The 10,312-nt window shown below is 38.4% G+C and overlaps 2 protein-coding genes across 4 annotated transcripts; one reads left to right on the top strand and one right to left on the bottom strand.

The window, feature by feature from the left end:
* The first annotated feature begins 134 nt into the window (after nucleotides 1-134).
* LOC117387076 (serine/threonine-protein kinase tousled-like 2) lies at nucleotides 135-6,776 on the top strand. 2 transcript variants are annotated; one of them, XM_033984470.2, is made up of 21 exons: nucleotides 135-643; nucleotides 1,294-1,388; nucleotides 1,968-2,039; nucleotides 2,114-2,186; nucleotides 2,290-2,327; nucleotides 2,486-2,578; nucleotides 2,701-2,808; nucleotides 3,090-3,182; nucleotides 3,263-3,373; nucleotides 3,441-3,577; nucleotides 3,657-3,809; nucleotides 4,143-4,209; nucleotides 4,293-4,390; nucleotides 4,470-4,551; nucleotides 4,632-4,723; nucleotides 4,809-4,898; nucleotides 4,985-5,154; nucleotides 5,231-5,369; nucleotides 5,454-5,565; nucleotides 5,643-5,750; nucleotides 5,922-6,776. In XM_033984470.2, exons 2-21 carry the CDS (start codon nucleotides 1,296-1,298, stop codon nucleotides 6,117-6,119), a joined length of 2,127 nt encoding a protein of 708 aa, XP_033840361.1. In that variant the 5' UTR covers nucleotides 135-643; nucleotides 1,294-1,295; the 3' UTR covers nucleotides 6,120-6,776. The 2 variants fall into 2 exon arrangements, with proteins under 2 accessions (XP_033840361.1, XP_033840362.1); XM_033984471.2 differs by lacking the exon at nucleotides 2,486-2,578.
* On the bottom strand, nucleotides 6,764-10,260 carry becn1 (beclin 1, autophagy related). 2 transcript variants are annotated; one of them, XM_033984628.2, is made up of 12 exons: nucleotides 10,110-10,260; nucleotides 9,826-9,959; nucleotides 9,676-9,743; nucleotides 9,499-9,557; nucleotides 9,332-9,422; nucleotides 9,119-9,255; nucleotides 8,842-9,036; nucleotides 8,629-8,775; nucleotides 8,288-8,437; nucleotides 8,122-8,182; nucleotides 7,886-8,028; nucleotides 6,764-7,343 (listed from the first exon to the last, which is right to left on the bottom strand). In XM_033984628.2, the coding sequence occupies exons 2-12, from the start codon at nucleotides 9,950-9,952 to the stop codon at nucleotides 7,175-7,177; spliced, it is 1,347 nt and encodes a 448-aa protein (XP_033840519.1). In that variant the 5' UTR covers nucleotides 9,953-9,959; nucleotides 10,110-10,260; the 3' UTR covers nucleotides 6,764-7,174. The 2 variants fall into 2 exon arrangements, with proteins under 2 accessions (XP_033840519.1, XP_055085376.1); XM_055229401.1 differs by having other exon boundaries at nucleotides 6,995-7,343; nucleotides 9,499-9,554; nucleotides 10,110-10,246.
* Between the last annotated feature and the right edge of the window lie 52 nt (nucleotides 10,261-10,312).

Genomic DNA, 10,312 nt, shown 5'->3' on the forward strand with positions numbered 1-10,312 from the left:
AAAAAAAAAAAGTTTAGAGAAAAAAAAGCATAAGTAGCAAACTTTTTAGCTGCAAAGGGGAAACAGGATAATGAAGGGATTCGCCATCACTTGGTAGCGCACAGGTAGAGTTCAGGGTGTCTCCACTTGGCTGTGCCCTTGTGGTCTTATTATGTATTAAACAGCGCCAGGAGGCATCAGTCAAAGCTCTCCCCGAAGTCCTGCGGCCTCGCACCGGGTTAAGATCTCTTAAAACCAGCTGGAGAATGGACTGCGTGAGGAAGATGGCATCCCTCCTGTGTGCGTAAAGCCTCGGCGGTGCAAAAGAGTGTTTTAGCAGCATGTAACAGTTGTGTCCAGGCTTCAGAGGGTGACAGCTGAGGACTGCCCGTGCAGCGGCTCCAGGACGGACGAGGAAACCCCGAGGACCAGGGCCTCTGTCCGGATGACACCAGCACGCACCAGGCGCACCGCTCGTCTGAGCTAGCATTGGCTAAGCTAACTCATGTCTTCCATCAATTAAAAATAGTCTTAAATGGGTCTTTGAAGTTGAACGGGATTTCTATAAGGTGTGTAGAACTGTTGATAGCTAGTGGCTCAGATGTCGCCGGATGGACGGAGCCGAGTCTGAGAAACGGCGAAAAAAACAGCGGAGGATCTTCAGGTGAGACCACCTCTAATGCACATAATGTTAGCTAACGTTACTTGACAATTTAGCATTAGTTCGAATATTACGTGTGATGCTAATCCAGTTTTCAGTTTTCAGTGCTACGCACTCTGTGAAACTTTTTGTGTTTATATTTGCAGAGTATCCTCACAGTGCATGCCACTTTTAATTAAATAGATTCGCAAGATGTCTGTGGGCACAGTAGCCTTTGTGTGTTTTCTTGCTAACCTACTGTATTTAGCCTGACTTTGGTATCGACCGCACCTTGCTGTCTAGAGTAAACAATGACCTCCTGATCACAGATATGGAGGAATCGTATAGAAATGCACTCTGTGAGGGGATATGAGATAAGAGCTGTTGTGATTGAAATCAATGTTAGATTGCATCAAATCTTTCAAAATGATACATCCAGAATACAAGTGTTACAACTATTTAATTGATTTGTAACTGTCTGATATCACAATATTTCTTTATCTTTTGAAATAGTGCATAGGATGCTCTATGTCTACATGTTTAAATTTCCATATCCAAAATACATTAGGCTAATTGTTCCCAGGCTGTCACTACCTAAAGTCTTCAATGTAGGCATGGCAGTAATGGTCACATAACTCTTTATTTATTTTTTTACTCTACAATTGATCTTTTAGGCATGATGGAAGGAGTACATGCCGGGGCTATTGGCCTGGACCCTCGTCGTCAAGAACTGCTTGAGGCTCGATTTTCTGGAGCTGGTGTTGGAAAGGTTTGTACACTGAAATACTCTTTATATAGGATCAAATCAATCCAAAAGGTTATGCCAACCAGCTTTATTACTGCTTTTTTGTGGAAGTGTTCACTGATTCACTGATGGCTGTTGGTATTTTCGTTGAACAAAATCTAAATCCAGCTCTGTCTTGGCTGTCAGAAGAGCTTGCCAGCAGTTCTTTGTTTCAATGTCAACTAGTGACACTAAAATGCCACTGCAGCCGAGTTTACAGCACAGACTAACCCTCTGCTGTTGAACTCCATATGACTGTGAGTGGGTTCGCAGAGAGAAAATGGCAACCTCTGACAAAGCAATCAGTCTTCCGGCAGCCTGCTCTTCTGTAATGTATTGTTATATTGGTCACTTCACATTGAGTAAAAAAAACACATCTGGGATCTATTCTATTTATGGTATTCTGTGTGGCTCACAAGATGAAATATGACTTGATTTAAAAATGTCCCGGAACAGCCAAAATCTGACAGGCCTTTTTACTTACAGATTGAATTTGTCATTGTCCTTCATACTTATTTCAGGGTCAAAAGATTCAAATGTGTTGCTTTTCTCATGTTTTCTTAGAATTCAGTTAACAGTGAATCATCCAACCAGTCATTGTGCAGTGCAGGATCACTCAGTGACAAGGAGCTGGAGGTAAGTAATGATGAAAAATATACAGGAAAATTGAATTTTTGATGTGAAAATTTCATGATATTTTTCTGTGTCAGACACCAGAGAAAAAGACCAGTGGGCAAAGAGGCAGAAAGAGAAAGGGGGACATATACGACACCACCAACTATGGTGAGTTTTCAACAACATTAAAAGGCTGAATTAGAATTAAGATTCCAGTTATCAGCTCTTCTAATAATTTATATTCAAAATTATGTTCAATCTCTTCTTTTAGGAAATGGAAAGGGGCAGAAAGTCGGTGACTATTTTGATGTAAGTTCAAAGTTAAAAACAATTACTGTTTCCAATCATTTTCAGACTATGTCTTTCTAATTCACCCCATAACTGATTGGTGTCCTATTTACATTTTTTTTTCAATAATATTTCTCCTTTGGCTCCACCTTGTTTCCATGCTTTTTTCCTGTGGCCAGTTTGCCGGCAGCAGTGGCTCTGGCACTAGTCCTGCCCGGGGCGTCCCACCTCTGGTGCGCTCTTCTTCACAACACTCTCTGTCTAATCTTCTGGTGAGCACCACCATCCATTTGTGTCACTGCTTTAAGTTTTTGCTCTCTCAAAATGATTTAATGTGTATGTAAAATTATGTGCAGTTTTAGATTGTAAGTGTAACTATGTTTTTATATTACAGTTTCAACATGGCAGCCCCTCATCGACAGGCTCTGTCTTCACCGACTCCTCTTCCTGCAGCTCTGTAAAAACTCTGCGGCCAAGCTCCTGCTCTCATAAAGCCATACAGGTGAGTCATCATTCCAGGGTAATGCCTTTACTGTGATGAATTATCCTTCAAAGATTTGCGAAGTTTTGGGTCATATTTTTGCTATTTTGTTCTAGGTTTACATTTTAAATTTGGCGTTGGATTGTTTTTAGAATTCAAACTAATATACTACTACATTGTGGAGAATAACATGCATTTGCATTGTTGGTTATGCTATTAATGATACAGTGTAGATATAAATCATAGTCATCAAAACTCAATAGTTTATTATTATTATTTATTAGTGTGTTCTTGTTTTGTAGTCTGAACTGACCCTGCTGAAGCTAACGGCTTTGGAGAATGACAAAAACTCTGACCTGGAGAAGAAGGAGGGGAGAATAGATGACCTGCTGAGAGTTAGATCTGGATGATTGTCCTACTTACTACTTTTCGTATTCATTTCAAAAGTATAACTATTGTTTGATTTGTTTCTTAGGCAAACTGTGATTTGAGACGGCAGATTGATGAGCAGCAGAAAATCTTGGAACGCTACAAGGAACGTCTCAACAAGTGTGTGACTATGAGCAAGAAACTTCTGATTGAGAAGGTAAGTGTTTTTAATATTCACTTGCTGATTTCTAGTTGTTTATAAATCTATGTTTTTTGTTTCTTAGTCAAAACAGGAGAAGAAAGCATGCAGGGACAAGAGCATGCAGGATCGTCTCCGATTGGGTCATTTCACCACAGTGCGCCATGGGGCCTCCTTTACTGAGCAGTGGACAGATGGATATGCCTTTCAGAATCTCATAAAGTCTGTTTGCAAATAGAATAGCATGTTGTATTACACAGGGTAGGTAGTTGTTTCTAACTCAAGTGTATGTTTGATTTAGGCAGCAAGAGCGGATCACTTCACAACGGGAGGATATTGAAAGGCAAAGGAAGTTACTTGGGAAGAGAAAACCACCCTCCGTTTCTCAGTCACCGTCACCTAACATTGAACAAAGCAAACGAAAGAGCAGGAGCAACGGCCAGGAGAGTGAAGTGTAAGACTTTCATAATAACAAAGGTTCACTATGTAACTTGGAGGGTTCACCACCTGCTTATCTCTATGGAGATGCTATTGCTTTGCCTGGGATCTCCATAGAGATGTATGTTTTGCAATAAAAACACCTATAATTAAATACATGTAAGATGGATAAGTTAAATGCAGTACTGTGGAATGTTCTAGGCAAAGCTCTAACATCTCCATGGACATAAGCAGGTGCCAAATCTTCCCTCAGAAAAGCTGCATAGTACTAAACCTTAAGTATTTTTCAGTTGAATTATTTCATTCTTACATACAGTAACCTTGGGTGTATGCTGTTTTACCCACACAGGTTGTCAGTTGCAGAATATCATGAGCAAGAAGAAATATTTAAGCTTCGAATCGGTCATCTAAAAAAGGTACAAGTTTAACCTTTATTAGAAACTTGTAATTCGAATGTTATGATTATAATTATTGATGGGGTTTTGTGTTTTTTTTATAGGAAGAGGCTGAGGTCCAGTCAGAACTGGAGCAGTTGGAACGAGTGAGGAACCTGCACATCCGAGAGCTGAAGAGGATCCATAATGAGGACAACTCGCAGTATGTCGCTTAACTATTACTGACAGCTTAAAGGTCTATATTTATGTAATACAATGACATCCTTGAATCCGTGTTGTAGATTCAAAGACCATCCAACATTGAATGACCGGTATCTATTGCTGCATTTACTTGGAAGAGGTGGTTTTAGTGAAGTTTATAAGGTAAGTGGACATTCTATTTATTAATTTTAATTCTAATTAATGCATGTATTACAAAGTTGATCATTTGGTTTTCATTTCAGGCATTTGATTTAACGGAACAAAGATATGTAGCTATTAAAATTCACCAGCTCAACAAGAACTGGAGAGAGGAGAAGAAGGAAAACTATCACAGGTCTGAATGTTGATCTTGTACTGTTTTACTCCTGTAATTTTTGAATCATGAGAGATAAAACAAGTTTCATGGCATTTCATTTCAGGCATGCTTACAGGGAATATAGAATTCACAAAGACCTTGACCATCCAAGAATAGTCAAACTCTACGACTACTTTTCACTTGACACAGACTCGTAAGTGCATTGCAAGTTCTGGTCATATTTAAGCCAGTAATGCGCAGTTAATTTTAATTTATTTACTGTTTTATTATCTTCTTTAGATTTTGCACAGTGTTGGAGTACTGCGAAGGCAACGATCTGGATTTTTACTTGAAGCAGAATAAGCTGATGACTGAGAAGGAGGGCCGTTCGATCGTAATGCAGATTGTAAATGCCCTCAAGTACCTCAACCAGATTCGGCCCCCTATCATTCATTATGACCTCAAACCTGGTACTGGCAGAGTCCAATATGTAGTGTTTCATATAGAAGAGTTAGATACTTATTGTTGTCTTTGATGTTACGCTAGGAAACATCCTGTTGGTAAATGGCACAGCTTGTGGAGAGATTAAAATCACTGACTTTGGCCTGTCCAAGATCATGGATGATGATAGCTATAGCTCTGCAGATGGCATGGACCTGACATCACAGGGAGCAGGAACCTACTGGTACAAAGCTCACTGCATTTATAATAGGGCATAAAATGACTTGTTTTATTGGGAAGAACATGTTTGACCATTGTTTGCTTCCAGGTACCTGCCACCTGAGTGTTTTGTGATGGGGAAGGAGCCCCCCAAAATTTCCAACAAAGTAGATGTTTGGTCAGTAGGAGTAATCTTTTACCAGACTTTATATGGACGCAAGGTAATTACTGCTTATTGCTTTAACCTCAAAGTTAGAAAAGCTTTAAACCAGCAAATTCACAAAATTTTCCCTTTCAGCCATTTGGTCATAACCTGTCACAACAAGATATTCTTCAAGAAAACACTATTCTAAAAGCTACTGAGGTTCACTTTCCGCCAAAGCCTGCTGTCACCACAGAAGCAAAGGTGAACTCTGACAGTGTTGCCTAAATGTTATGTTTGCAAGTTATCTTTCTATAATAAAATATTTATGAAAATATTTTATATTTTTAGCGTTATATTGATAATCAATCTCATAGCAATATTGCCTATCCTACTCTGTTGCTGCTTCTTAACTGTTTCTTTCCTTTGTTCTAGGCTTTTATTCGTCGTTGCCTGGCCTATCACAAAGAGGATAGAGTAGATGTTCTACAGTTAGCGAGTGACCCCTTTCTAATGCCTCATATCAGACGGACATTGGGCAACAATACACCCCCAGCAGCACCCCTCCCCTCCACCTCCAGCTGTTACAGCAGCAGTGCCTCTGATAGAAAAAGTATGTTTGAAACCGAATAAGATGCTTTGTGCAGAATCTCCTTAAATCTTGAAATTAATGGTTGGAGACAGTTGTGTGTAACTTATGAATGATGTGGATCACACGTTAAAAGAAAAGGTTGCTTTAGCGGTTAATTTAAGGGACAGTCTTTGGCTGTGGGCTCAGTATAACCCAGTTATGCCCACATGCATGCACTGACATAATGTGGTCCCTTTAAGGGCCTTTTCCTTCACAATAAATAGAAAAAGCACCCTAAATATTGCACAGCTGAAAGATTTTCTGCCTCCATGAAGGTTCAAGCATTACTGACACTTTGTCCCATCCCGCTTCATACATGTATTCTGTATTGGTTGACCTTGGGGGCTGTAAAGAAGGGGTCCTGCAGTGATAATGACTGATGACCAAAGTTCAAGGCTCGGCCTGCCTTGTTTACATGGCACCACATGAAGATCATAAATGAACTGGAGAAGAGGAGGACTGACTGTGAAAGATTTACAGGTTTTGAACTATTTTTAATATTTTCCTGAATAACTGGAAGTTATTCCAATTTCAATTAAGCCCATATTTTTTCATGAGATTTTCCCCCTGGAATGTTTTGGGGCTAGAGAATGAGTGTTGTAATGAGAGCTAAGATTATAATAATGAAATCATTAAAATAAATATTGTGTCATTTTGTATTCAGCGTCATACAATCTTTGAATAACAAACCTTTTATTAAATATGTTTGATATTGGCATATTTACATTGGATAATTATAGCCAAATAAATGATAAAAATTCCCAATAACATTTAAATACTGACAAATACTCAGATTTTTAGGTCAATGTGTCACCCTCCAACAATTCTGTCAGTTGTTAACTAAATGTTAAGAGATTACATTTTCAGATGTAAGAATTATTAGTATAAACATTTTTAATATTGCTCCCAGTGCTTGGCCTCCTTAATAGGAGACAGCCTTTCATGCAGAGTCTTCTAGACTTGATAGATTGTTTAAATGTGCTGCACACTTCACTCCATTTAAATTTAAAGCAAATTATAAAATGTTTATACAGAGATGTGAAAATTAAACCATAATTTATCTATTGTAAAACTGTGAGGTGACCCAAGCCAAGCCCCACTTCAGATTTGTGAGCATAAACTTGAGCGCCTTCGTCCACTGTTCTTCTGAGTTAAACTGAGTCTTGATCGAGTAAGAGCCTCCACTGCCTCCTGTGTCCTCAATCTTTCCTTTGTCCACATCCATTCTACAACAAGAAAAAAAAATCATGACTCATACATCAAGATACAGTAATTCAGTTTTTGTTCAAATCAAGGGTGTCCCCTATAGTTTAACACAGTAAATGATGAGATGAAAGAGATGGGGATTTTTATCCTGTGGTTAATAACATTGCAAACTATTATCACACTGGGATTGAAGGATGTGATCCTCATGTGAATCTTAATTATATTCATTAAATTTAATAGCATTTGAGTATTAGAATAGGGTATAGCACTTAGTACTACCAAGAGGTCGTTAAGCCCTGGAAGTGTTGTAAACTGAAGGTTATTGATTTATAATAATTTTCTCAAGCAATTCAATTTCTTTTACAGTATAATAACAGGTCATTATGAAAGAATAGACATGAAGTTTGCTCCAACTGGAAATGGTTGTCACACTGTAAAAGTGGGATATGTAAATATGAAATACCATTGTTATATATAATAATAAATAACTTTTTTTTTTATTTCATACAAATACTATTGATTATAAACAAATATGGTTGTAACATCATCTGTGAAAACTAACCTGTATGGGAGGCAGAAACCTGTGTCTCCTTTCTCAACCTCCTCTTTAAACTGCTGTACACAGTCCAAAAAGGCCACCATGGCATGGTCAAATTTATTGTCCCAGAAAAACCTTAGACCACCCGAACAATACAATGGAAGTTCCTGTAACACCAGAAGTATGTAATAATTGTAGAAATACCAATTGGTACTATGATTAATATGTGACCGATGACTAAATATTTCATTCAGTATTACCTTTGACTTATCTGTTAGTGACTCTAGATATGAATGGTTTCCATAGGGCACAAGGCGATATCTAGTATAAATATTTTTGTTTAGTAAGTATAAATATCACATAGAAACAGTAAAATATATATAGTTCTATATCTGAAAACATGAAATTGTGCATAGAATTGTGTACCTTTGAAAGCGTAACCCCATTTTGTTGGCTAAAGCGTGAAGCAGCAACACTGTCTGCCCCCAGGCTGCGTTGATCTCATTCCACTCCACAGGGACACTGGGAAGTCTACCCAGGCGAAAATTATTGATTGTACCAAACTGACCACTGTGCCTATATACCAAAAGAAAACATTTATATCTTTTGACAATCACTGGCTATAGGCCCTACGTTTACAATAATTATATATATATATATATATATACATATATATACACACACATTATATACACACATACACACATTATATATACATTATAGTTTACATATCTGTAGAATATAATCAATTATCTGTAGATATTTACCATATGTGAAATGTGGCATTGAAGACATTGGTCTTTTTCAGACGATCTAGCTGTATCTGGCAATATCGCATCTGATTGTCGACACTTTTTAATTCATCATCCAGCTCTAGTTGTTGTCGTTTAAACTCGCTGTACTCTTTTTGGTACCTTTGACATAGATGAAAAGAGTTACAAGTTGTGTGTGTTTATATGCACCCTCTGGTGTGTACTCACTGCAGCTCCTCTGTGTCTAACTGCTGAGACTGGACCCTGCTCTGAGCCAGATCTTGTGCCACTGCAGCTCTTTGCTCCTCCACTGCCTCTAGCTCCTGTATCAGAGAATCCTCTTCCTCCTTCAGTTGCTGTAACTCTGCCAACAGTGTTTCCTCCTGTTCTACCTCCAGCTGTGACAGCAGCTCCAGACACTGCCTGTTTTCACAGTCAGTGTAATTAATTCTTATTTATATATGTTATTTATATATGTTATGATTGTTTCAGGGTAACTACTTACTTATAATTTTGACATTCATTCTCTGTGATATTAAGCTGTGTGTCAAGGTGGTCCAACAAGGTGTCTGTACATTCTTCACACAATGGATGGTCTACGTCTGTCTGACCAGACATGATGTCAAACAGATCACCTGTCACCTGTCAGCACAAGATCAGCATCATGTTACAATTTAACACAGGAAGAAATGCTATATTGAAAATTATATAAATGTACTTTAAGTCGACGACTTAGATTTTCCATGGTTCCCCCATCAGAAGCATCTCCAATCAGAGTGAAGCTGTTGGCACTCTCTGTGGACATCATGCTATAACACATTAAAACAAAAGGTGTTAAATTCAAAATTACAACACCAAAGGGTTACAAAGGAGTTAATGGCTCACCGTGCAGGGGGGATGTACTTTCTGGAGACACCATCTTGTTTGTTCTCTACAAATGTCTCCTGAACAAAGAGTGCACTTTATGTTTAACAAAAATGTAATTACACTTGTATGATCACGTAAGTAATATACAGGGGAAAGCTACCAAGCTATTAAATGACCATTTTATGATTAGCAAACCTCTGGCGCTGTCTCTCCCCCTTCACTGCTCTCTGGCTGTTTGCTCGGGGTCACTGTAACTAAAGGAGCTGTAAAGGACAGATGCATGCAAAGCATTGTTAAACATTGTTAACCGTGCACACATTTAAACGCTAAACTTTAAATGCATACCAATTAATTCTTGAATAGTGACCCGATCCAAGACATTGAAGGACGTGTCCAGTTTTAGTGGCTGGCAGCAGCGCTGACAAACGAAGCTAACCTGCATTGTCGTGCTCGAAGACTTTGAGCCCTCCATCGCACACCTTGAATAGGATATGTTGGAAAAATGATGACTTGAGACTGTAGTTAATTCAATGACTCTATGCGTTGCTTGATAAAACTGAATGCTAATCGGCTAAAAGGCTAACTGTCTATAATTGTTTGTATAATAATACTTATGTGATGCTACTCACCGATTCCTTTTAGGTCTCCAAGGCTAATCAATATTACACGCAATTATTTTGATATTTATAAACAAAAACATCTAAACTTCGATGTTTTAGCGTGACTCGATTGGATCTTGAGTTTCCGTTTTACTTCCGTATTTTTGTTTACGTTCTCTCTGACGTAAGGTTGATATAAAAGGCACGTGGCTTGTCATTCACTTTTGTCGGCT

This window comes from Periophthalmus magnuspinnatus, chromosome 19 (assembly GCF_009829125.3).
Source record: "Periophthalmus magnuspinnatus isolate fPerMag1 chromosome 19, fPerMag1.2.pri, whole genome shotgun sequence".
NCBI lineage: Eukaryota > Metazoa > Chordata > Actinopteri > Gobiiformes > Gobiidae > Periophthalmus > Periophthalmus magnuspinnatus.

What these genes read in the sequence shown, in the direction of transcription:
- LOC117387076 (XM_033984470.2), top strand. Translation starts at nt 1,296, where the DNA reads ATGATGGAAGGAGTACATGCCGGGGCTATTGGCCTGGACCCTCGTCGT. An exon ending in TCATTATGACCTCAAACCTG is followed by an intron (nt 5,155 to 5,230) that starts GTACTGGCAGAG and finishes ATGTTACGCTAG; the next exon opens with GAAACATCCTGTTGGTAAAT. An exon ending in CTGTCACCACAGAAGCAAAG is followed by an intron (nt 5,751 to 5,921) that starts GTGAACTCTGAC and finishes CCTTTGTTCTAG; the next exon opens with GCTTTTATTCGTCGTTGCCT.
- becn1 (XM_033984628.2), bottom strand. Translation starts at nt 9,952, where the DNA reads ATGGAGGGCTCAAAGTCTTCGAGCACGACAATGCAGGTTAGCTTCGTT. An exon ending in CACTATTCAAGAATTAATTG is followed by an intron (nt 9,744 to 9,825) that starts GTATGCATTTAA and finishes TGTCCTTTACAG; the next exon opens with CTCCTTTAGTTACAGTGACC. An exon ending in ATCTAAGTCGTCGACTTAAA is followed by an intron (nt 9,256 to 9,331) that starts GTACATTTATAT and finishes TTGTGCTGACAG; the next exon opens with GTGACAGGTGATCTGTTTGA.